The sequence below is a fragment of the Mustela nivalis genome (genome assembly GCF_964662115.1).
Source record: "Mustela nivalis genome assembly, chromosome: 7".
NCBI classification, from domain to species: Eukaryota; Metazoa; Chordata; class Mammalia; order Carnivora; family Mustelidae; genus Mustela; species Mustela nivalis.
The window spans coordinates 1-26386 of NC_139026.1; the positions used below are offsets into that span (position 1 = coordinate 1).

The following is a 26386-nucleotide window of genomic DNA, read 5'->3' on the forward strand; positions in this document are numbered from 1 at the left end:
AAATTTTAAATGACTGAAATCACATAAAATATCTTCTCCTATTACAAAGGGAAGAAGCTAGAATTCAACAACAACAACAACAACAAAAACCTAAAAAAAACCCACAAATACATGACAATTAAACAACACACTCTTAAACAACCAGCGTGTCAAAACACATCACAGAGAAGTTAGAAAACACTGAAAAAATAAAAACAAAAATACGCCAAAACTTATGGGATGAAGCAAAAGCATTGCCAAAAAGGAGATCCACAGCTGTAAACCTGTATATCAAAAAAGGATAAGTCTCAAATCAATAAGCTAAATGCACCTCTTAAGGAACTAGAAAAAGAGAAGCAAACCAAACCCAAAGCTAGCAGAAGGAAGGAAATAAGGATAGACAGAGATAAATAAAATAGAGAAGAGAATATAGAGAGAATCAATGAAAACAGCTGTTTGTTTGAAAATATTCACCGAACTGACAAACCTGTAGCTAGACTGACTCAGAGAAAAAAGAGAAAAGGGACACAAACAACTAAAATCAGAAGTGAAATTATGGCATTGCTGCCAATCTTACAGAATTAAAAAGGATTAAGAGAGAATACTACAAACAACTGTGTGCCAACAAATTAGGTAAGTTAGAGGAGATGAACAAATTTCTAGAAAAATATAGACTACCAAAACTGACTAAAGAAGAAATAGAAATTCTAAGCAGGCTGCAATAAGAGAAGACATGGCTCAGTGATCGCAAATCTCCCAACAACGGCAAGTGTGGCGCCGGACAGCCTCCCTGGTGAGTTCCACCAAACACTTAAAGAAGAACTAGCACCCATCCTTCTCAAACTCTTCCAAAAACTAGAAGAGGAAAGAACACCTCCTAACTCACTCCAGGAGCAATTAAAAAATAAGCAAAGGACTGGACATTTCTCCAAAGAAAATCTACAAATGGCCAAGAAACACATGAAAAGATGCTTAATATCATTCACCAGTAGGGAGATGAAACTCAAAACCACAATGAGGTACTACATCACACTGACTAGAATGGCCATAATAAAATAATAATAGTAACAATAATACCGATGATTACAAGTGTTTGCAAAGATTTGAAGACTTTGAAATTCTCATACGTTGCTGGTAGGAATTTAACTGGTGAAAAACAATTTGTCAGGGTGCCTGGGTGGCTCAGAGGGTTAGAGCCTCTGCCTTTGGCTCGGGTCATGATCTCAGGGTCCTGGGATCGAGCCCCGCATCGGGCTCTCTGCTTCCCCCTCTCTCTTTGCTGCCTCTCTGCCTGCTTGTGATCTCTGTCCGTCAAATAAATAAATAAAATCTTTTAAAAAATTTGGCAGTTTCTCAAAAAGTTACCTATAGAATTATCCTATGACCCAGCAATTCCCCTCCTAAGTTTATACCCAAAACAACTGAAAACAGTTACCCAAACAAATACATTTCACACATGTTCATAGCAGTAATATTCATAAGAGCCAAAAGGTAGAAACAACCCAACTGTTGAAGAACGTGTGGATAAACAAAATGTTACATGTGCAAACAAAGGACTATTACTCAGCCGTAAAGAATGAAGCAGCGATAAACCCTCCAATATGGAGAATTCAATTCAAGCTGAGTGAAAGGAGCCAAACCCCAGGAGTCCCGTCTTATAGGGCTCTACTCCTGTGTGTCTAGAGGAGGTAAATCTATAGAGACAGAAAGTACGTTAAGAGGTAAGGGGGGCCAAGGGGGAGGGGAATGTGGAATAATCACTTCACATATGCAGGGTTTCCTTTTACCAGGTGATGAAAATTTTTGAAATTCAATAAATGTGGTTGTATGACACTGTGAATGTATTAAATAGCACTGAATTATTCAACTTAAACTAATTAATTTTATGTTATATGGATTTGATTCTATATGAAAAATAAATCCTCAATTTTAAAGCCTCAATTTAAAAAAAAAAAAAGCAGACTGTGGGCTGAATTTGGCCTGTGAGGCCTCATCTGCCTGTTCTAGACTCCTGTTAGCAAAGCGTGGCCCACGGAACATCAGCCTCACCTCAGAGCTGAAACTCTTTGGAAACGCAGACTCTCCGGCCCCACCCACAGCCACTGAGTCGGAACTTACACTGAGCAAGATCCCTAGGTCCAGCGTGAGGAAAACATCCCTCCGGCACAATGGGACAGCAAGTTGGTGAGAACATGGAAGCGTGTATGGGAGACGGCAGCAGAATGTGGGCCCTGATTTGGCCCAAGGCAACAGAGCTGAAGAGCACAGGTAGCAGCCTCCAGACCAGGTCTCTGCTTCGGGCCCATCAATCTAGAGAGGACTGCCAGTAGGTTTCGTGGTGTCCTGTCCCTTGAAGAATAACCCCAGCCTATCAGAGCCTTCACCAGGGCTTCCCTTCCTGAGGAAGAGGAAGGGGGGTAGATGGGCAGAGCCTCCCTCCAGCTCTTCTGTGTGCCGGCCCATCCCGGGCCCCAAGCTAGGGCGAGACAGAGCAACTTGTGACTATCACTGAGGGAGTATCCCTAGAGAGTGGAGGTGTGCAGAGGCAGTAGGGGTGACAAGGACAGGTCCAAAGACAGCCTCTGCCCCAAACCCCCTTTATAAAAATGGACAAATAATCATCACTCCTTGCAGGGTTGTTGAGAGAATAAACTAAAATAACAAGGCTCCTAGTAAACACTCAGGGACACCTGGCTAAGTCAACATCTGGCTACTTCATCTGAGTGTATGCATGACCCCTGAGCAGGCTGGGGTACACAGGTGGCAAAGCCAATGCCACACAGGGGCTACCTGCTCTGTAGGCCTGCTCAGCAGTGACACACCAACTCTAGCCTGGTGAGCACACGCCAGGCCAGCCAGCCAGTGAGTCATAATAATGGGGACCCTAGAAGCTCTAGTATCTCTGCCCATGGTCAGGAAAAGGGGGGTAGCTAGAGCCTTTGTCTCTCTGGGCCAGAACCAGATACCCTCCTCCCTCTAATCAGTTGGACCAAGGAGTCCAGATGCATAGACTCAAATCCCACATGAGGTCAAGGGATGGAATGGCATACAAATAACCATAAAAAAACATATTTTACTTAAGAGAAACTGAGGCAAAGAAGTCCTAAGCAGCTTTCCCATGGTCAAACAACCATAAGACAAGAGGATCCTACATGTGTACAAACCAGGGTTCTCCCAGGCTGACAACCAGACCCTAACTGAGCCCTCACTCTGTCTCTTGTCCCCAACTCAAGCCTCCAACCTCATCCTCATTCTCTCCCAACCAGAACCTGGGCCCAAATTCTGTGCCATGTCATTAGTTCAGTCATTTCCTCAACATGGACCTGCAGATACCCGCAGAACTGCCACAGCCATGGAGGGACTGCCCCACCCCAACTGTAGAGACTCGACCCATGATCGTGTCCCCTGGCCATCTTGGGACATGAGAGATGCAGAACCAAGCCTCACTGGAGGAGGTCTGTTCAGGGGAGACACTAGAGCAGAAGAGTTCTTAAGCAGGAACTTGACCTTAACCTTAACCCCACTTCAAAATTCAACCTAGCCCTGCCATAACCTCACAAAAGAACCAAGACCAGCCCTAGCGCTTTGCTGTCTACTGTCATTTGTTTGTTTTGCTTTGTTCTGTTTTTTTAATGGGGACACTGCAACCATGGCAGAAAGGGAAGCCTGGGAGTCTGTGTTCCAGAGAGAACCATGGGCAGAACAACGTGGTCCACGCAGGACAGAGGGAGCTAAGAAGGGAGCCCCTCTGTGGCAGTCAGAGGCAGGGGTCACCTTTCCAAGAGGAGAGACCTACCCTCTCCCACAGCCCGACCCACTGCACATGGGAGACAGACGGAGGATTCCAAGAACAGGTCCCAGAGCAGCCCGGCACCCAACACTGACGGGGGGGGGGGGGGGGCACCTCCTTGAGGCTCCCGTATGATGGCCGTGCCCGTCCTCCTGCCCTGCCCTAGAGTCAAGACCGAGTGGCATCTCCTGGCTTTCCTTCTGGGACTATGAGTCAGACATATCCTGGGCTCCCCCAGGGTACTCATTCAGAGCTCAGGGCCCTGAAGATAGCTCTTCCCTTTTCCATTGGCATCCCAACCACTGTGCTTTGCTTTCTTACGTGATCCTGTCCTACGGAAGCATGCTCTGGGCCACCTAAACCGGCTCTTGCCCCAAGCAAGAGTGACCCACTGAGGGTCAATGTCTGAGATCTACGCCCCAGGTTCCCTGCTGACCCTTCATATGACCTAACAGGAAATGAACCTAGACCCTAACTTCAACCCTGCTCTCAATCTAAGTTGATCCCTAAACTCAACAATGGCCCCAACCCAGAGCCCTAACCCAACGATGCTCTTGACCCTTTCTCACACCCTTCATCCGCTCACACCAGCCCTGCTCTCGGCAGATCCCCCAGACCTTCAGGGGCTATTAATGGACCTTTGACCAAAGCACAGCTGCAAGGAAGAGGCTCAGGGATGGGAGCTCCCTTCCACCATCCCCACTGACCCCTGTACCTGGTGGGGCCCTGACAACTCCCACAAACCCACATCAAACAGGGACCTGGGTTGGGCAGCACTCACCAACATCCGAGTCTTTATGGGTCTTGATGACCTCTGCGAGCTCAAAGTTCCCTGCGATGATGGCCACCTGAGAAGGGAGGGGGAGAGAGGGGACTCAGGGGCGCCAAACCTGCCCCCCCAACCCCTGTGCATCCCCCCGGGCTCCTGTGTGGGAGTCTTCCTTGGTTGGGGGCCCCAGGCTCGGACCCTGGCCCCCGTCTAACCTTCCACCCCATTCTGCCCAGGACCAAGAGAATTCTCAAGACATGAGACTTTCAGAGCCAAAGCCAAGACAGTTCAGGCCTATGGGTCACCCTACTGATTCTCTTAACAGCGCGCCATACGCACCATCGCTCCCGCCTCTGCCGTGGCCCACCGCTGCCTCGCACCTGTCCCCCACCTTCTTCCCTTCCCTTGTCTCTGCGTCTGGTCATCCAACAGGCCCTTCCAGACTCGCCCAAACCCACTGGGCTCTTCCACTGCCACGTCTGTCCCCTGGCTGGACTGCCAGAGGGGACCTACCTGTTTCCCTCACGCCTCTGAGGAAACCCCTGAAGGCCCTCACTCCCACTGAAAATAGAATCCCAGCTCCTCTATGGTCGAAAAATTCCCATAATGCGGTCTTCATTCCCTCACCCACAAACTCCAGGGCACACAGAGACTCGCATGCCTGGTCATCCCAGGGCCGAGAACAAAACCCAGCTGGACAAGGGGCTCAAAAATATCACCTGAATTGAGTCAGGGACTGTAACGAATCCTCCCACCCTGGTTTGGCAGCTCCACCCCCACCTGTGTCTGGCAGGTCAAGCCCACACTGGTTCTCCCCTGACCCCAGAGCCCTATGACCCTCCTCTCTCCCTGGAAGACAAGGGAACCATGCACAGTGAAGGCCCCCCCGAGTGGGCCCCGCACTGGCCCACCCCTTCTTCTCTCACCCCGGCCAGTCCTTCAGTGAGAGCTCCCTTACTGCCTTCCAGGGAAAGAACCAAGGTCCCGAGAGAGCAATTCACACAGAGACAGACACCCAGGGCTCTGCCTCACCCTCCTGTAAACCACTCCTGTACCTGGAAGGCGGTCTGGCTATTATAATTGCGGACATCCTTGTTAGCTCCACGGAAAAGCAGGACTCGAGCACAGCTCTCCTGTTGGGGGAGTTGGAATGGGGGTCACAGTTGGACAGCCAGAGGGGCGTGGCCAGGATGGGGCACAGATGGGGGCCCGGGGCGCACACCCCCACACCCGTGTGTCCAGTGCCTATATGCACAGCAGGGGGACGAGCAGACGAGGTATACACGACACACAAGTGTCCCACTGGCCCAGAAAGCCTAGATGTGCACAATTCACTCCCAGCTGTTCGGAGCGCACACGTGCACGTGTGCCCCGGGAACGGATGTGCGCACACCGGCCCGGAAGGCTACAGTTCACAGCAGGACACAGAACACGCACCCACGAAGGAACAGCAGGACTAGACAGGCAAGCAAGCACTGCACAGGGGCAGCTGCGCGCACACACGCACGTGCACACAGAGTCACACCTGGTTATAAAGGGCACAGATGTGCAGGGCTGTGTTCCCTGAGGCGTTCTGAGCCCCCATGTCAGCTCCGTAGAACAGCAGGTGTTCCAGGTGCTGCACGTGCCCAAAGCGGCAGGCCTGGAGGTAAGGGAGATGAAGTTGGGTCCCTGAACACAGTCCAGGACCCCCAGTCCCGCCAAGGGGGCCGGGCAAGCCCCCACTGCCTGACGGAGCCGGGAGCCTCCCCCCGACCCCTAGACAGAGGCCAAGACCCCCCCCCCAAACCGTGCCCTCCCACTCCCTGCCCACCTGATGGATCTCCTGCCAGCCATTCTCATCTGTGGTCCCCAGCTGAGCGTGGTCGTGAAGGAGGAGCTCACAGCAGAGGGCGTCCCCGCCCCCCAGGGCGCTGTGATACAAGGGCGTCAGGCCGCGGCTGTCCTTGTAGTCGGGTGAAGCGCCCAGGTCCAGCAGGGTCTGAGGGCAAGGAGCCTCAGCATCCAGGCAGGCCCGCTTCCTCCCCCAGCTGGGCCCTGTGCCCCTCCAGGCCAGGGACCCGCCCACACTGACCGTCAAGGCTGCGGCATTCCGCTGGCGCGTGGCACAGTGCACGGCGGTGAGGCCGTCTCGAGTGCGGAAGTCCAGGTGGGCGCCACCATTCCTCAACACCTTCAGCAGGTCCGTGGCGTTGTCCAGCTGGGCCGCGAGGCTCAGAGGACACTCTGGGTTCAAAAGACAGAGGAAGGTTAAGGTCCCAATCACTCCAAGGCCATGCCCCTTCTTGCTCTGCTTCTCACCTCCTGAGTCAGGATCGTGGAAATTGGGGTCCAGCCCCTTGTCCAGTAGGCGGGCCACCCTGTCCGTGCTGTGCAGCTGGACGTAATCCATGAACTTCTTCAGGTTTGCCTGGAATGCCCAGCCATCCTGGTCAGCCCAGCAGCACAGTTACCCACTTCCACCAGCAAGCCTCAGGCACGGGTCACCCTACAGGAGCTGCTGCCTGCTCACACGTGTCACCCTGCAGCATGACCTTGTCACCCCCTCCCATCACCTTAAGCCTTGTACTCCCACGTGGCCCACCTCAGCTCACTGGGCCGATGGGCTGCCTGAAGCCCTTCCTTGCACCTTAGGCCCACGGTAGCGGCCGGTCTCAGCCGGGCTGGCCCCTCACCAAGGCCAGGTTGCCCTGGTCATGCTCCCAGGCAAACTCCCGCCCCCAGCCTCAGCCTCGTGGGCACCCCCCTGCCCAGCCTGCAGGAGCCCAGGGTGCCCACGCAGAAGCGCCCCCCTCACAGCCCACAGCCCGTCACTCCGAGGTGGTCCTGTTCCTCCTTCTCCATGCGTCCACCCCAAGGCAGACCCTTATCCCCAAGGCCCTTCCTCACCTGCAGGCCGCCCCTCCTGTGACCTGACTTGGCCTGCCTTGCACTCGCTGACCTAGTCGCGCATTAGTTCACTCTGCAGAGACTCAGTGAGGCTGGCGCTGCAGATGCCACACGGCAAGGCACCTTGGCCGAGGCCCCAGGTCTTCTCCAAACACTCAGATTGCATCACAGACAGGAGAGGACACCCATGGGAGGTGGCCCCTAAGGTGGGTCTGGACCATCAAGCAGGAAGAAGGGTGCTCACGATGGGGAGAGAATTCAGCCAGACCCAGAGGCGAGGGTGTGATATGAGCACTGGCCAGAGTAGGGGCAGGCAGACACATGCGGGGCTGGGGGAGGATTGAATCTCAATCTGGGGCACCTGGGGGGCTCAAACAGTTACGCATCTGCCTTTGGCTCAGGTCATGATTCCAGGGTCCTGGGATGGAGCCCCTCATCGGGCTCTCTGCTCAGTGGAAACCCTGCTTCTCCCTCTCCCTCTCCCACTCCCCCCACTTGTGTTCCCTTTCTCTTGGTGTCTCTCTCTGTCAAATAAATAAATAAAATCTTAAAAAAAAAAAAAAAGAAAGAAAACTCAATCTAAAAACAACTGGGACTCACTGGGAGTCAACAGTCACCAGTGTCACCAGTGTGCTGTGAGCTGCTCACGACAGTTTTAAGAGATAACCATGGGCTGGGGGGGGGGGGGGACCCCAGAGTGACAGGATCACACTGGGGCAAATAGAGAGTGAAGCCACAGTCTCCGCCCAGCCAAAATCATGGCCTCTGACCCCCATGTACCCTGAGAGCAGCAGAAGAGCCTGGCATGGAGGCTCCATGGTCACAGAAGGGTCACTGTGGCCCAATGCTCTGATCCTTCTCCTAGACAGAGACAAGCTCCAAAGATTGTCAATGAAGTGTCCAGTAAGCAAAGGCCCACCAGTCACTGGAACCTGAGGTGGCAGCTAAGGGAGGCTGCCTGTGGGTAGGAGCCGTGGCACCCACATTGCCTCTCCTACATTCAGAGAAGGTAGTGAGGTGGCCCCCAAAGAACATTTGGGGTCAGGCCCACTGAGCCCTGGCACTCGGTAGGTGCGCCCAAGCACAGGCCCCCAGCGTCAGACAGATCTGGATTCAGCCCCAGTTTCACTGGCTGCACACCCACAAGCACGTCACATAACTTCCCTGGGACTCAGTATCTTCGTCTGGAAAATGGGATAACAATAGCCCCTCCCTCTTTTCTCCTTTCTTCCCAGGAGAAAATTAGTGAGTGCCTTAATTATTGGTGCCCAGCACTGTGTAACCACTAAGTGCTAGGCTCCTAGTCCTCCCCCCGCCCCCAGGTCCCCAACACAGAACATCAGGTGCTTCTTTACTCCCAGTCCACCCAGGCTCTCACCAAGACACCACGTGCTATCATAGCCCACCACCATGCCCAGCCAGGGGCCCCCCAGAGGGGTGAGCAAGAGTCTGATCTCACTGAAACCCGGCAGTAGAGCACCCACACAACAGCCATGGTGCTGGAGTCCGCACCTAGCCCCCCAGCTGCCCCAGCATCTGCTCTGGGCCCCCGATGCAAGAGAAAACAGATTGAGCCAAGCTGGAGGGACAGCGGTCAGCCCCAAGCCAGGGTGGAGGGTGCTGGGGGCAGAGGAAGAGCTCTTGGGAATTTTTTAATGGCATTTTTGATATCACAAAATCCAGTGAAGCCTGGGGTGAGGGGAGCACTGCTCATGGGGGCCAGGGGGGTCACCTCTGGAGTCCCTCCTCTGTGGCTTCCTCCTTACCTTTGTGTGAAGCTTTGCAAACTGCTTATCATCAATGAGGTTCTGGGCATAAACTCGCCTCTTGTATCGAAACTGCTCAGGTAAAGAAAAGGCAGAGAAAAGGCACCCACCTGGGCTGAGTGAGCAAATGCACACACAAAACCAAGTCCTGTTTCCTCAGCCTGCAGGCCACACCAACCTCACGCGCAGGACCACGGACACAGCGCCAACACCAAGTTCCGATGGCGCGTGCCCGCTGTCCCCTAACCGGCAACACCCTTTCTATCACTCCCACCCCCAGGGATCCCTGGCAAATGCCACTCCTTTTCTAAGACCTGATTCCAGGCTTACCTTCCTAGACATGCCCTGAGTGGCACTGACCCCATTTCCCTCTGCCACCCGAGCGGCCAAGCCGACTTTGAGCTCAGCCACCGTAATGCTCACTGCCCTTGCCACCACCACCCCAAACTGTAAGTCAGTCTGTGTCCCCACTCCTGACAGCGCACTCAACACCCTTTCCATCGTGAATGGGGGTGAGCGAACGAGAGAGACTGAGGTGTGCCCTCAGAGACTCCGGGGCGGGGGAGGGGCACAGATGTGCAGACCCAGGTGAGGCGCGGCTTCCTCCACACCCGGCTCTGCGCACGGACACCGCGCTCCGCAGAAGCCCCCCGCGTTCCCAGCACACGAGACGCGGACTGCAAACCCGCTCGCGGCACGTACTGCTCTACACCTCACACGCTCCACACACGGCACCCCGCGCCTCGCAAGCACACCGTATGCACCGTTCGCTGAGCGGGGCTCACGCAGACCCCCTCCCGCACCGCACACAAACACGCGCGCGCGCGCGCCCAGCCGACTCCTCGGGTCCGCGCCCCTCACGGCCGTGCCCTTCACGGCTCTCGCTACGGAACTCCAGGGTCGTGCCCCGCGCGCTCCCCCATCCCCGCCCCCGGTCGCGCGCCCCCGCCCGCCGCTCACCTCCAGGTAGGGCAGGGGCGTGTCCAGGTTGGGCGGGTACTCCTGCAAGAGCCGCTCCTCGTCCAGGAACTTGCCGGCACGGCCCCGGGAGGGCGGCTGGAAGAGCCCGTAGTTGAGCGCGTCCTGGAGGCTGTGGTTGAGGGCGCAGAGCACGCGCTGCTTGGCGGCCCACACGGGCGCGGCCGGGTCCAGGCGCAGACACTTCTGCGGCGGAGCGGGATCATGAGTGCGGACCGCATGAGCGCCGCCCGGCCCCGCCCGGCCCGGCGCAGGGGACCAAGTCCCGGGAGCCCCGGCAGGACTCCGGGGCTCCCGAGCCCAAGCCCGGGACCCGGCGCCTCCGCGTCCAGCCGGCGAGAACCCGCCCCGAGGGCGGTGCTTCCCCGGGCCCCGCCCCCGCCCTGTGGTGGGGAGGGTCTCCGCGGAGGCGGCGGGGGAGGGGTGAGTAGCCGCGGGCCTGGGGTCCCCGGCACCCGCCTCCGAGCGCGCGGGGGGTGGGGAGGATGGGGGGGAGCTGGTGGACGGGGTTGGGGGTGGGGGCGCTGGGCGAGGAGGGCGGGGGCGCTGCCGGGACGGGGCGGTGGGGCTTACCGTCTGCTGCAGGTCCGGGATGCCGACGCGCACGACCACGGCGCTGGCCCCGGGGCCGTCCATCCCAGCGCCGGCGCCCGGGCCGGAGCCCGGGCGGCTCGCGGCCGAGAGCGGAGCGCGCTGAGGCTCCGCGCGGCGCCCCGGCCCCCCCTTCCCCCCCGCCGGAGCCCCGTCGGCCGCGCTGCGCGGGAGGGGGCCGGGGGGGGCCGGGGCCGGGGCCGGCGCGGGGGACAGCTGCGCCGAGGGCTCCGCAGGGGCGGCGGCGGCGGCAGCGGCGGCGGCGCGGCTCAGCTGCATCGGCCCCGGCTCAGCTCGGCGCCTGCCTTCCCCGGGGGCGGGGGCGGCGGGGGGAGGGGGCCTGAGCCGAGAGGGAAGCGGGGGTGGCAAGGGGGCCGCGCCGGAGGCGGGGGCCGGGAGGGCTCAGGGCCAGCCGGGGACCGGGGGCGAGGGGGACTGTTCGGGTCCCCGGGGTGAGGTGGGAGGGTTCGTGCGGAGGGCCTGGGCCGCCCCACAGGGCGGGGGCCCTGGGGGCTGCGCGGGGGGTGTGGGGAATCCTAGGCCTTGGCTTGGGGGGAGTGGCTGAGCCGCGAGGGCCGCGCCGCCCTTCGGCTGCGTGCGAGCATCCGCGGACCACCGGGGAAGAGTCCGCGAGACCGGGGTCCTGAGGCGGGGGTGGGGTCCGCGTTGGGCACAGGGACCAGAGAGGGCGGGAAGGGGAGAGAAAAACGGGAGAATTAATTTCCGGGGGTGGCAGCTTCTCCCCCATTCTACCGACCTCCCTACCCCACTCAAGGCCCGAGGGAGATGACGGGGACCAGCCCTGCCCCAGTCCTGGGTGTGAGACGGAGGAGACATCGGGGCCAGGGACGGGCTAGGGGCTCTCCCACCTCGAGAGCCAGTTAACCCTCCGACTTAACCCTTACGACCACCCTAAATAGCGTTCAGCGCGGCTGCGGCATCCCCAGCCGAGTTTGGGGAGTTCGCTCTGGACTCCACGGCCGCCTCGTTCTCCCCACTCTCCAGGCCCCGTGGTCTGCCTAGACCAACGCCTGTCTCCCCTTTTCCGTCACCTTAGCGACGACAGGATGGGGGCGCGACCTATGAGGACTGGCTTAGGGGAGGGGGCGCTACTAGTCTCCACCTGCACGGGGAAGTGAATTTTAGTTTTCTACGTTGTCGTGGCAACGCGGGAGGGGGTGATGAGTGGGCGGAGAGGAGGGGAGCGCAGTAAAGAAACTAGCTCAGGCACCACCGCCCCATTGGAGCATTTCAACCCCCCCCCCCAACCCTGATAAACCGCACAGAACTACCCCAGTGCTGTGAAACCTGGGCCCTCAAGACCCCTGAGAGCAAAGAGCAGCCCCTAACTGTCGGAATATCCCCGAGCTCCCGAGAAACAGCTCCTGACTTCCCCAGAACTCCCCAACATGCCTTGACTGTGCCCCCAAAGAAAGGCCCTGAACCCCATAGCGGAGCTGCTCGCCCTTTCACTGGACGTGCTTGATAATGGTCACAGAACAACCAAGCATGACCCAGCCTGGTCTCCATTAGAAAAGAGCCCCTGGGCGTCCCCCACCCCCAACCTTCCCAGCCTTCTCCTAGAACAACCCTGAATCCCCTGAGGCTCCCAGGAATAAACTTGAATGAACCCCCTACACAGAGAAAAACCTCCCTACCCCTCCCCCATGACAACCTGGAAACACCCCAACCCCTCAAGAACAGCACTTGGCACTCCCTCCAAGAACAGACCACTCCCCACAGAGCCACCTTGACAACCACCTGCCCACCACAAAGCCCCCCCCATACCGACCCCTATGCCAACAGAGCGATCTCCTATCACCCCAGAGCAAGGCCCTCTTCCCAAGGACCACCCCTAACCCCTGAGGGAGCCCTGGCTCCCCCCTCTTCCATCCACTACCGCTTTAGGAAAAAAATCTCTGCCTCCCAGGACTCCACTGACCCCACAGAGCCGAATCTCCAGCGCTGTCTGTGGGTCTGGTCCTGCTTTCTCCTCAAGCCCGGTTGGACCCTCCCTGCCGGGAAGTGTGGCCCCAGGATGCCCAGACCTCCCACCCCCTTGTCCAGACTCTTCCCAAGGCCACTGGCCTGGCCGGAGTGGGGGAGCTGCGGGTCCCCTGGGGACTGAGGCAGGATGGGAGGGCTGGGGAAAGGGGGGAGCAGGAAGGGGCCTGTCAGAAGGCCACTTTATCTGCAGGAAGCACCTTGGGAAGTGTGAGGGTTGGATTTCCTGCGGCCCAGCCCTAGAGAGAGGAAACTGCTGCTTCCCAGCCCCTCTCCTGTCTCCACTACCTTCCTGCCCCCATCCCCCAGCAAGTCACCAGACCCACAATTCCTGCCTACCCTGCCTTCCCCAACCCTCCCACCACAAACCCCAGCTGCCTTTGCTCCCAGCTCCCAGCCTTTCGTCCCTCTGTGGCTGGCTGCTAGGCCAGGAACCTGCTTGCTCAAGTGCTTGGTTTCGGGGGGGATGAAGGCAGGAGGCCAAGAGGAGGCTGCCCCTTTCCTCACCACCAGTCCCAGCAGCCCAGACCTCTGCACTCACCCTGCCAAGCTGCCCACCCAGCTTGGACTTCAAGGGAGCCCCTGCAACCTCCCAGCACCTCCCTGCCCCCATCTACTGCCCCCCCTGCAGTGCAGCCACAAAATCTTTTAGGGGAAAATCTCCTTTTTTGCTGATCGCAACCAACAGATCTTTGGTCTCCAGGCCTAGGTGGGCCCAGCACTGCCCCAGGAGATACCAGAGCCCTTGCTTGGTTTTGTCCTGGTTCCACAAGGTGCCTGGCACATAGGATGGGCACATAATGAATGAATTCCAAGCCTGCACATTCCCCCGGCTCTTCCCACCACCCCAGCAAACAGCAAAAATAACAGAACCCAGAAGCACCTAACCCACATTACGTCCTTCCGTCCCCGCAGCATGGTGGGTTTACAGAGGATGAAGCCAAAGCATGGTGGGTGTCTTTGCCCTTTATTTTGTTGGGAACAAAACAACCAGGCCCCCCGCCAGCCCCCATAACTCCTGAGCAGCCCCTCACTCAGCAAAACTCTGCCTCCCGGGCAGAGCCACCCTTTGCCTCCCGCTGCCCAGCCTCCACACCATGTCTCTGTCCAGCCACCAGACCCACGGCCCTCTGCTTCCCACTCCTTCCATCCAGGCCAAGATTCCAGAAGAATGTTTCTCACCCTCCCTGCTGCTTTCCCACATTCTCTCGCCACACATATTCAGACGCAAACAGGCCCCACAGGGCCTTGGGGAATTCATGTGGGCAAAGCACCTAGAACAGTGCCTGGCACATCCCGGAATGGGCCCCTAACCCACAACCACGCAGCTGGCCCAGGCCCACAGGCCACACAAAGGCCCTTGCCTCACCACAGCCTGCCCCACCCCACCACACGCCGTGCCCTCTTCCTCCTTGACCTCCCGAACCTCAGTTGTCTGGTGGCCTTGATTGACTTCCCGGCACCTTCACATTCTTAAGCCCCCTTCCAGCGTCTGTGGTCCATGCCCTACTGGCCTCTGGGGGGGGCTCCTCTCTGGGCAGTTGATGGCCTCCATTCACTTCCTCTATTGCCCTCCCTCCTTCCCCACTCCTGGGGCCGCTTCCTCCCCCAAATCCCAACCCTGCCTCCCGCAGCAGCTTCTCCCAGCTCCCCCACTCCCCCTCGGTTTCCATGACAACTTGGTGGGGCATTCTGCTCTCAGCCCCCCACTGACTGCCCTTCTTCTCTCCTGTCCACAGTTTTCTCCCCATGCTCCTCCGCCGCCTCCCTCTGATCTAGTTCTCTTCCTGCCACGGCACCTGTCCTAACACACTCGCATTCACTTACTTACCGTTTACTGTGTCTATGGCCCAGGAGGAGTGCCCGGGACACAGTGGGGGCTCCAAAGCTCCCACAACTTTCTCTGCAGCTCAGACCCTCTCCCAAAGTCTGGAGCCCTTCGTGCGAGACAGGAACCCTCGGATGTCGAGCTCACTGTCAAACCGTCTGGGGCCGGTGTCATTGGGGCTAAGTTTGATTCCCTCCACTTATTTAATGTCCGTCAATATATTTAGGTCCAGTTTCATCCTGAGTCTGATACACTAAGTTTTACTCTTCTGGGAATACAAATTATTTCTAAAGAATCAGCTTTTTAGGGCACCTGGGTGGCTCAGTGGGTTGAGCCTCTGCCTTCGGCTCAGGTCATGATCTCAGGGTCCTCTGCTCAGCGGGGAGACTGCTTCCCCCTCTCTCTATTTGCCTGCCTCTTTGCCTCCTTGTGATCTCTGTCTGTCAAATAAATAAATAAAATCTTTTAAAAATTAAAAAAGAATCAACTTTTTAGGGACACCTGGTTGGCTCAGTAGGTTAAATGTCTGCCTTTGGCTCGGATCAAAACCCCAGGGGCCTGGGATCAAACCCCACAACAGGCTTCCTGCTCATAAGAGAACCTACTTCTCCCTCTGCCCCTGCCTGCCACTCCCCCTGCTTATGCTCCTGCACCTTCTCTCTCTCTCTCTCTCTCTCTCTCTCTCTCTCTGCCAAATAAATAAATAAATATTTTTTTAAAAGAATCAGCTTTTCATTTTGCTAATCATCTGTATTTTCTATTTGGCTTTATTCTGTTCTATTATCTCTATTTTTTTATTGTGTTATGATTCTTTTTCTAATCTCTCGAGTTGGATATTTAATTCAATTTTTAGTCTTTCCCTTTTCTGATTGTAAGCTTTTAAGTTTATATATTTCCAAGTGGCACTTCAGTTAATGTCCCTTAAGAATTGATAAGTAGTATTTTTAATTTCACGTTCTTCTGATTTTCTAGTATCAATTTTTTTGGCTTGGGAATTGCTGAAAGTATGCTTCTTTACATTTTCAAATGCATAATAGGTTTTTTTGGAGGGAGGACTAACCTTTAGTGGCTGATTTCTTACTTTATTGTATAAGGTCCAAGGAGGGGGTCTGCATAGCCCTGATCTTCTGGGATTGTGTGAAGACTTCCCGTGTAGCGTGGATGCACTGGCTCTTTCTATAAAGGTTTCCTGTCTGTTCCATAGGAATGGTTGCGTGCAAGAAGATATAGAGATACAGAGAGCCGCAGATACAGAATCTCTGTTATATCCTGCTTGTTAACTGTATTATTTAAATATCCCATACCGGGGTGCCTGGGTGGCTCAGTGGTTAAGCCGCTGCCTTCGGCTCAGGTCATGATCTCAGGGGTCCTGTTCCTCCTCTCTCTCTCCCTCTGCCTGCCTCTCTGCCTACTTGTGATTTCTCTCTGTCAAATAAATAAATAAAATCTTAAAAAAAAATCCCATGCCTTTTCTAATTTTGCATCTACTTGATTTAGAAATTACTAAAAGAAATGGGTTAAAATCCCACTACTATGATATTGGTTTTAGCAGTCTCTCCACGAAATCTGCCAGTTTGGGTTTTATATTTTTGAGACTCAATTTTTAAGAGCTAAGAGGTTTAAGATTATTATACCTTCCTGATAATTATTCCTTTTGTTATTATACACTACTGCTCTTTATCCCTAATAATGTTTTTACCTTAATTTCTTTTTTCCCGTCATTAATCTACCATAGCCCTTTTTTGTGAATATTGACCTCATGTATCTTTTTCTATCCTTTTCCTTATATCTTAAGTATGCTTTTGATATACAGTCTCTGTAGCTAGATTTTTTTTAAATCAATCTTGTAGTTTTCAGCCTTTAATGGTGTGTTTATTATGATTGTGATGGGTTTTAATGGATCTTTACTATCTTATTTTGTGTTGTCTGTCTTTTTAAGATAGGCATCTGTCTTATCTATGCTTCCTTTTTCTCCCTTTCTGTCCTCCCCTGGACGGGTCAAGTGTTCTCTATTCCCCTTTCCCTCAACTCGTGTTGGCTTGGAAGGTTTGCATTCTCTATCACTTTTGTAAATACACTTTCCACCCCGCATAACTGACGAATTCTACAGTCCATGTCTCTCTCCACCTCCCTTCTACGAACGAGAAGAACCTAGAGAACTTCGCTGTGACCTCTCGCCTCCCCCTCCAGGTGCTTGCCTCCGGACCACCCAGCGCTGCTTTACACTTCACTCACTTTTCCTCCAAGGCTGAAGTCTCTTTTTCCGGAAAGCACATGCTCGAGATACTTTTAATGAACGTCTGTTAATGAGAAATTCTTTGTCTCTGAAATGTCTTATTTTGCTCTCTTTCTTGAGTGAGAGTTCAGCAATGCAGACTTCTAAATTGACAATTATTTTCCTCACCGTATTTTTTTCTCTGTGTGTGCTCTGGTCTGGGTAATTTCCCAATTCTGACTTCCACTTCATTAATATTCTCTTTGTCTGTGTTCAATCTGCTGTTAATTCTCCTCATATGTTTTTGGTTTGGGGTTTTTTTTTTAAAGATTTTATTTATTTATTTGGCAGACAGAGATCACAAGTAGGCAGAGAATCAGGCAGAGGTGGGGGGGAGCAGGCTCCCCGCTGAGCAGAGAGCCCGATGCAGGACTCGATCCCAGGACCCTGAGATCAGGACCTGAGCCAAAGGCAGAGGCTTTAACCCACTGAGCCACCCAGGCACCCCTCCTCCTATGTTTTCTTTTTCATAGAGTTTTCAGTTTCAATGACCACAGATTCTATTTCTCAATTTAATCAATTTAGTTCTTTTTGGTGGTCTAATCGTTTCACTTGCGGCAGATTATTTCTGTGAAAAGTTTGTAATTTGAAGTTATGAACTTAGTTGGGCCTAATTTATGTGGGGACCCTAAGCAGCCTAAATGTGTCCCTTCAGAGGAGTCCCACTCCCCCTGGACTCCTTGTACATTAATTTCCCGGAGACTACAAAGAATAATATAACTCAGACCTCAAAACGGAAGGGGGCAGGCAAGGGTTACAACCTCACAGGGGGTTTTCTACAGAGAGGCCACCACAAAGCTTTATGAAAATTGCTTAGATTTTTTAAAAAATGCAATAAGAATTATGAAAATTCATTCCTTACTAAGGTGTTTGAGCGCTACATGCCATTCACTGAGCAAGCCTCTATTACTGTTCTTGTGACATAGATGAGGGACCGAAAGCCATCAAGAGTAAGTAACGTGGGCGCCTGGGTGGCTCAGTGGTTAAGCCGCTGCCTTCGGCTCGGGTCGTGATCTCAGGGTCCTGGGATCGAGTCCTGCATTGGGCTCTCTGCTCAGCAGGGAGCCTGCTTCCTCCTCTCTCTCTCTGCCTGCCTCTCTGCCTACTTGTGATTTCTCTCTGTCAAATAAATAAATAAAATCTTTAAAAAAAAAAAAAAAAGAGTAAGTAACGTAAAGGGTCCGAAGTCATGCAGGCTGGACCGTAGAGGACCCGGGACTCAGACCTTGGCAGTGGGCATGGGACCCAAGCAGGACAAGTGACAATCCTGCCCTGGGTTGTTTTTTTTTTTTTTAAATTTTATTTATTTATTTGACAGAGAGAGAGAAAGACCACACAAGCAGGAAGAGGGAGAAGCAGGCTCCCCACTGACCAGGGAGCCTGATGTGGCACTTGATCTCAGGACCCTGGGACCATGACCTGAGCCAAACAAGGGCAGATGCTTCACGAGTGAGGCCCCCAGACATCACTTGTGCTGGGATTTTACCTTTTACAACTGTTTCTCCACTCTTACACTCTTCGTAGTTACATAAGAGCCATGAACTCAATAGCTACTGGTGACCAAGATTCCAACCTTAAGAAGAGAGCAACAGTGGGGGAAGAACAGATGCGGGGAACAGAAGAGGTTTTGAAGGGTAAGTCCCTAAATGTGCCCTGAAATCTGAAAGCACTTCAGTTTTTCTTGATTTTGGTTTCAAGAGCCAATAGATTTCCCTTCTCGGTTGAGAGGCCACCTACTGGACAGGTGGAAGGTTTGTCCTTGGAGCAGGTGTCGGGATTAAAATCCCAGCTCAGCCTCCAAATACCCACGTGGCCTGGAAAAGCTTCTTACCTTTCCCTCTGTCTTTCCTATGTCTCCAGAACACCATGCCACACTCTGCCAGGCTGGGGACGATGGTCGGCATTGTGTCATTCCCCCCTTTATTCTGGCCACGTGCCAGGTCCTGTTTCAGTTGCTGGACACGAGGCAAGCACTTGCCTTCGCAGCTCAAAGGTTGGCTCCTGGCCTTCTGGGCCATTGTGCAGGCTAGATGAGCTCAGTGAATATGAAATGCTTACCATAGGCCTGGTACACAATGAACACAGTTTTTATTAACATCATAAACCTAATTCTGATTTGGTTTCTGTCATCTCCAGAGTGCCTTCTAATGAACATTCTTCATATAGAGTGATGTGAAGGGATGACTGATCTTTGTTATATACTCTTAGAGCATTAGATTTTAAATATTTTAACTGTGAAATTAAGGGCAGAAATATCTGCCTAATTAATTTCACATTTAGGATTCCAATTACTTTTTCTTTCAAGAGCATGTGTTTTACCCACAAGTTTACTCTTCCCTGCAAAGGTCACTGACAATTCAAGAACTCTGCGGGTTTTTTGTTGTTATGGTAAATAATACATAACAGCAAAGTCACCATCCTAACCATTTTTAAGTGTACAATACAGTAGTGTTATTATTTTGAAATAATAAATCCATCCCTGTGTTGGAACACAGACACAGGCCTTGCAGGCGGAACAACCGGTTAGGGGCCTCTGGCGGAGTGGAAGATGTGGTCCATATACACGATGGAGTATGATGCCTCCATCAGAAAGGATGAATACCCAACTTTTGTAGCAACATGGACAGGACTGGAGGAGATTATGGTGAGTGAAATAAGTCAAGCAGAGAGAGTCAATTATCATATGGTCTCACTTACTTGTGGAGCATAACAAATAGCATGGAGGACATGGGGAGATGGAGAGGAGAAGGGAGTTGGGGGAAATTGGAAGGGTGAACCATGAGAAACTGTGGACTCTGAGAAACAATCTGAGGGATTTGAAGTGGCGGGGGTTTGGGGGTTGGGGGATCCAGGTGGTGGGTATTGGGGAGGGCACGGATTGCATGGAGCACTGGGTGTGGTGCAAAAACAATGAATACTGTTACGCTGAAAATAAATTAAAAAGAAAAAGAAGAAGAAGAAGACAGGGGCACCTGGGTGGCTCAGTGGGTTAAAGCCTCTGCCTTCGGCTCAGGTCGCGATCTCAGGGTCCTGGAATCGAGCCCCGCTCGGGCTCTCTGCTCGGCGGGGAGCCTGCTTCCTCCTCTCTCTCTCTGCCTGCCTCTCTGCCTACCTGTGATCTCTGTCTGTCAAGTAAATAAATAAAATATTTTAAAAAAAGAAGAAGAAGACCGCGAAGCCCACCGAGCCGCAAGCGCGCTGCTGCTGGAAGAAAGACGCCTCCGCTGCGGTCCGCTCCGACTGGCCTGCGGCACCAGCTGCTCCCTGTGTGGAGTGGAGGGGGCTGGAGAGCCCGCGGGGCCAGGGAAGGGGCCTGTCCCCGAGAGAGGTCTCAGCCCCCTTGTCGCCTTCCTCGGTGGCAGGGCAGGGCCGGCCCGATCCGCCCTAACCCGCAGCCTCCCACCTGCCCGGGCCTGCCCTCCAGCGTCAAGGCAAGCGCTTCTCGGGGTGAACGTCCCTCCTCTTTCTTTTCGTTCTGCGTGAGATTCGCTGCAGGAAAACACTGCGTTTGGGGGGCTCGGTCTGCTGAGCGTCCCACTCTGGGTCCTGCTCAGGTCCCGATCTCGGGGTGGTGAGATCCGGCCGGGTCAGGCTCTGTCCTGAGGGCGGAGCCTGCTTGGGATTCTCCCTCTCTCCCCCTGCCTCGTCCCCCACCAAAATAAATAAACTTATTTATTAAAAAAAAAAAAAGAAAATACTACATTTTACCTATCAATTAATCTGTTGAGATGTACACTTTTTTACAGTTCGGAAGGATCGTGAACAGAACCGCTAGGAACACTTGCATGAAGCGTCTGTGTGGCTTTTGGTTCTCTTGGGTGGAGACAGAGTGGCTAAGTCTTACCATAGACCCACGCTCACTTTTTAAGAAATTGGCAAGCAGTTTTCCAGAATGGTAATATCATTTTAAATTCCAGCTTCTTCCATTTCCTCCACATCCTTGCCAACACTTGGCATTGACTGTTTTTTTTTTTTTAATTGTAGCCATTTTAATGGATGGTAGCAGTATCTCCTTGTCGTTTAAATCAGCATTTCCCTGATGATGTCGAGCCTCTTCTGGCACGCTTGTAGACCATTCACACGTCTTCTTTGGTGACATGTCTGTTCGAGTCTATTCTCCCGTTTTTAAAAAACTAAGTAGTTTGACTTACCTAAATGTAGTAGTATCTCTATATATTCTGGACGCAAGCTTTTTTGCCTAAAGTTCTCTAATTTTGTTGCTTGCCTTTTCAAAGGCATTTCTTTCAAAGAATAAAAAGCTTTCACTATTATAGAATCAATGCACATTTTTTCTTTTATTTGTCATATTCTTTATGTCCTAAAAAATCTTTGCCTACCTCAAAAATCACAAAACGTTTCCTCTGTGTTTTCATCTTGAAAGTTTTATTTGCAACAGTTAGGTCTATGATTAATTTCAAATTAGTTTTTATCTGTGATGTCAAAAAGCGTTGATATTTGTTTTTTCCGTTTGGGGATGTCCATTTGTTTTGGGCCACTTTTCAAATTATTTCAAAATAGTTTTTACTGTGGTGAGATATATATAACATAAAATACACCCTTTTAGCCACTGTCTAGCTCAGTGGCTTTACGTCCATCTGTATTATTGTGCAACCATCTCCGCTGTCCGTGGGTCTCCAGAACTTTTTTCATTACCCCACACAGAAACGGTGCCCATCATGCAGTAACTCTCCATCCCCCTCTGCTAGCCCCTGGACCCAATATTCTGTCCTCTGTCTCTACGGGTCTTACTGCTTTAGCACCCTCCCAGCACCATTTTTGAAAAGACTTTGCTTTTCCACTGAAATGCCTTTCCACGTTTATTGAAAATCTGTTGATCACATATATGCAGGTCTATTCCTGATTTTTCCTTCAATCTACATTTATATTTTCACTAATACCAGATTTCTTAATTTCTCCAAAGGTTTTTTTTTTATTTATTTACTTGACAGAGATCACAAGCAGGCAGAGAGGCAGGCAGAGAGAGAGAGAGAGAGAAGAGGAAGAAGGTTCCCCGCTGAGCAGAGAGCCTGATGTGGGGCTCAATCCCAGGACCCTGAGATCATGACCTGAGCCGAAGGCAGAGGCTTTAACCCACTGAGCCACCCAGGCACCCCGGATTTCTTAATTTCTGTGAAGTCTTGAAATCAAGTACTATAAGCCCTACAACTTTGTTTTTCTGTAATCTTTTTGGCTGTTTTAGGTCATTTTCATTTCCATATAAAGTTTAGAATCAGTTTGTCAGTTTCTACAAATTTTTTTAAAAACCCGATGGGAATTTTATTGGTACTGAATTATATCTATAAGTATATCTAGAAAGAATGGATTCTTAACAATATTGGATCATCCTATGTGTGATCATGGTAAATCTCTTCATTTATTTTGGTCTTCCTTAATCTATTTCAGCAAGGCTTAGTAGTTTTCAGTGTAGAATTTTTATGCATTTTTCTTAAATTTATGCCTAAGAATTTTGTTATTTCACATTATTGCAAGTGAAATTTTAATTTCATTTTTTATTCTTAGAATTTTTTTATTTTTTAACATGTAATGCTATATTAATTTCATGTGTACAATAATACAGTGATTCAACAACTCTATACCTTACTCAGTGCTCATTGTGGTAAGCGCGCTCTTAATCCCCTTCACCTATTTCACCCATCCCCCTACACCCCTCCCTACTAGAACCATCAGTTTGTTCTCTACAGTTAGTTCTGGTTTTTTATTGGTCTCTTTTTGTCTTTGTTCATTTCCTTTTTTATTTTTTTTAAAGATTTTATTTATTTACTTGACAGAGAGAGACATGGTGAGAGAGGGAACACAAGCAGGGGGAGTCGGAGAGGGAGAAGCAGACTCCCCACTGAGAAGGGAGCCTGATGCGGGGCTCGATCCTAGGACCCTGGGATCATGACCTGAGCTGAAGGCAGACGCTTAACAACTGAGCCCCCAGGCACCCCTAAGTTCATTTTATAATTGTTTGTTGTTAGTATAGTATATTCAGTATACTAGCCAAAAAAAAGAAAAAGTTATCTACAAAAAAGTATATATTTTTGTATATAAATAGCCTGTAAACTTGTTAAATTCACTTAGTTCTAGTAGCATTTTTATAGGTTCCTCAGGATTTTCTACATAATCAGGTCATCAGCAAATAACAAAATACTTATTTCTTTAGAATTTTCTCCATTTTATTTATTTTTCTTGCCTTATTCCAATGGCTGGGACCACCAATACAGTGTCATATAGAAGTCGTCAGAGCAAGCAGCCCGGCTTTGCTCTCAGTCATGGGAGGAAAGTATCTGATATTTCACCATTAAGTATGATATTACGTGAAGGTTTTTTGGTAGATGGCCTTTACTAGATTTAGAAGGTCCTCTTCTAGTTGTCATCTGCAGAGAGCTTTTCATCATGAACAGATGTCTGACCTCCTTAAGGATTTTTTTTTTAAAACCCTACTCAATAACCCGGCTTTATTTCATTGGTCAGAACTGAGTCTGGCTGCAAGTGAGCTCAGGAAATGAAGTTCTTTCTTAGGTGAACACATGATTGCCCCCCACATCAAAATCAGGGCTCTATTAATGAGGAAGAAAGCATGATGGATATTAGAATCGGCAGGTAGCAATCTGTCAACCTACGTATTCAATTCTAGATTAACAGTTATTTACACTCCACATCTTTAACTTACGATTCTATTGTCATCTAGATTCTACTGCTGACATTGAAATAAATGCTGTTAAGTTGTTATTCTTTCTGTATTTGTTCTTTCTGGATGCTTTTAAGAGCCTGTCGTCTTTAATATGATTCAATTTCAATTTATATATAGGTGCTGTTTTGGTTTTAGTTGTCCTGTTTGGGGTTTGTTATGACTCCTGGGTCTTACGGCCTACGTCTTTCATCGAATCTGGAATTTCCCGGGTATCATCTTTTTAAATGTTGTATCTCCTCAGTATCCTCTGTAAAAATATGTTAGATCTCATGGATGAGCCTTGAAAGCATTATGTGAAGTGAAATAACTGATTCACAAAAGGGCAAACGTATGATCAACTTGCATGAGATATTTCTGGGGCTGGGAGAGGAGGGAATAGGTGGCTATTATTTCATGGTACAGAGTTTCTGTTTTGTATGATGAAAAGTTTTGGAAATGGATAATGGTAATGGTTCTACAACGTTGTGAATACATTTAATGAAATTATAAGGTATGAAATTTTTTAAAGATTTAAAATTTTTTAAATATGTTAGACCCTCTCATTCTAAAATATTCTCATCTCCCAGTCTATTTTGTATTCTGGGTAATTTCTGTAGACCCATCTTCTTTTTATCTTTTTTTTAAGATTTTATTTATTTGCTTGAGAGAGAGAGGGAGAGCCTAAGAACAGGCAGGGGGAGAGGCAGAGTGAGAGGGAGAGGCAGGCTCCCCACTGAGCAGGTAGCCCAATGCAGGGCTTGATCCAGGACCCTAAGATCATGACCTGATCTCAGGATCAGGTCTCTCTGAAGGCAAACGCTTACCTAAATGAGCCACCCAGGTGTCCCTCTAGGGCCACCTTCCTATTCAATAATTCTCAGCTGTGTCTAGTTTGCTGTTTAATCTGCCTGCTGAAATTTCAATTTTATTTTTGTTTTCTAAAGTTATATTTTTGGGGTCACCTGGGTGGCTCAGTCAATGAAGTGTCCGACTCTTGATTTCTGCTCAGGTCGTGATCTTAGGGTCCTGGGATCCAGCCCTGCACCAGGCTCTGCACTCAATGGGGAGTCTGCTTGAGATTCCCTCTCTCCCTCTGCTACTCCCCCTGCTTATTCTCTCTCTCTCCTTCTCTGTCTCTCCCTCCCTTTATCTCTCTCTCACAAATAAATACATAAACCTTTAAAAAATAAAGTTATACTTGGTTCATTTTCAAATCTATCAGAGTCTTTCCTTTTTATTTTTTTTCCCCAAGATCCTTTCTGACCATTTCTCATCTCTTTTCCAGGTTTTCAATTGCATCTTTTATCTCTGTGAACATTTTTAGCATACTTATATGGTTTATGATTTTAGATTGTGACCTCATGTTTGGCTAACCCAATCTGTGAGAACCTGGAGAGACTGAGTTAAGACGGTGGTCCTCCAGAGATTATTTGCATCTGCTCCTGCTAGACGCCCCCGTGCTGCCAACCTACAACCACTTCAACTCAATGCCAAACCACCCAGGTAATATATATTTAAAACCCACACCCATTTGAAGGTAAGTCTATGCTTATGAATTCTGAGGAGAGATTGTATTTGCATCTTGTGGTGAGATCATCACAATATCTTTTCTCTTTTTTGAAAATCCAATTTTTTTCTAGTCTTTCTAGCCCATCACTGAAGTTATGGGTCTTTAAAAATCCTGAGAATGTCCCCAATAACATGCTTTCTTGCCCTCTTGCTTTTAGTTTCCATTTCATTTAGTGTCTCTGGGGATATCCCTTGCTTTCTTTCAAGCTCAGCTACTACATTTAAAAGAAGGCAAATTTTATTCTAGTGAACATTTCCAAATGTTTTGCACTGGGTTATGTTGTTGAAAATCTTTTTCTTTTTCTTTTTTTTCTAACTTTTTAAAGTAATCTTTATACCCAATGTGGGTCTTGAACTCACAACCCCAAGATCAAGAAGTGCATGTTCTACCTACTGAGTCAGGTGCCTCAGAAATGCTTTTTTCTTTTCTTTTCTTTTTCTTTTTTTTTTAAGATTTTGTTTATTTATTTGACAGAGATCACAAGTAGGCAGAGAGGCAGGCAGAGAGAGAGGGGGAAGCAGGCTCCCTGCTGAGCAGAGAGCCCGATGTGGGCTCGATCCCAGGACCTGAGATATGACCTGAGCCGAAGGCAGAGGCTTTAACCCACTGAGCCACCCAGGCACCCCAGAAATGCTTTTCTTATTCAACCACAGCAGTCAGCACACATAAGTGTTTAATGATTGTTTGCGGGACAGATGTTAAATGAGTGTATAAATAACAGAAGGACATTTTACATTTTAAGATGTTTATTATAGACCTATACACACACAAACAGACCCCGAAATATGAGGTACTAGGAATATGGCACTGTACCAATGGGTCCCAAATGGTCACCTACATCTTCTCATTCACTTAGGATTTTGGCATCTTTTTTTTTTTTTTTTTTTTTTTTAAGCAGGCTCCACACGGGGTATGGAGCCCAACTAGGAACTTGAACTCATTACCCTGAAATCAAGAGTCAGATGCTTAACTGACTAAGCCACTGAAGCACCCCCGGATTTTGACATCTCAAGTTCTGACATCACCCATGTCCCTCCAAGTGATCCCTCACACACTGGCCCCCCAGTTCCCCAACCTCTCGTCTCACTGAATGCAAAAGCTAGAGTTTGGATATAGATTACAGAATTGTGCATAGCTAATTTGACCAAAAAGGGATTTAATACACCAGGATTAGTGCCTACAAAGTCGCTGGAAGGACTGAAAGAGAAGCATCTAGTCTGAGCTTCTAGAAATGCACCCGGCCCCCAGAAACACCGTGGAACTGGTTCTCT

At 50.7% G+C, this 26386-nt stretch overlaps 1 protein-coding gene and 2 long non-coding RNA genes across 5 annotated transcripts; 2 read left to right on the forward strand and 1 right to left on the reverse strand.

The window, feature by feature from the left end:
- Window positions 1–1935: 1935 nt before the first annotated feature.
- On the reverse strand, window positions 1936–12879 carry SHANK3 (SH3 and multiple ankyrin repeat domains 3). 3 transcript variants are annotated; one of them, XM_082740955.1, is made up of 11 exons: window positions 12705–12879; window positions 10745–11405; window positions 10154–10357; window positions 9194–9265; window positions 6840–6948; window positions 6613–6764; window positions 6352–6519; window positions 6064–6180; window positions 5594–5671; window positions 4551–4617; window positions 1936–2299 (listed from the first exon to the last, which is right to left on the reverse strand). In XM_082740955.1, the coding sequence occupies exons 2-11, from the start codon at window positions 11039–11041 to the stop codon at window positions 2112–2114; spliced, it is 1452 nt and encodes a 483-aa protein (XP_082597081.1). In that variant the 5' UTR covers window positions 11042–11405; window positions 12705–12879; the 3' UTR covers window positions 1936–2111. The 3 variants fall into 3 exon arrangements, with proteins under 3 accessions (XP_082597081.1, XP_082597082.1, XP_082597083.1); XM_082740956.1 differs by having other exon boundaries at window positions 2256–2328; window positions 12705–12877; XM_082740957.1 differs by having other exon boundaries at window positions 2270–2289; window positions 12705–12876.
- Window positions 10364–25388, forward strand: LOC309869574. Its single transcript, XR_014314271.1, has 3 exons — window positions 10364–10594; window positions 18394–19513; window positions 24555–25388. It is a non-coding gene; the product is annotated as an uncharacterized lncRNA (long non-coding RNA).
- LOC309869575 lies at window positions 19960–21145 on the forward strand. Its single transcript, XR_014314272.1, has 2 exons — window positions 19960–20764; window positions 20854–21145. It is a non-coding gene; the product is annotated as an uncharacterized lncRNA (long non-coding RNA).
- Window positions 25389–26386: the final 998 nt, after the last annotated feature.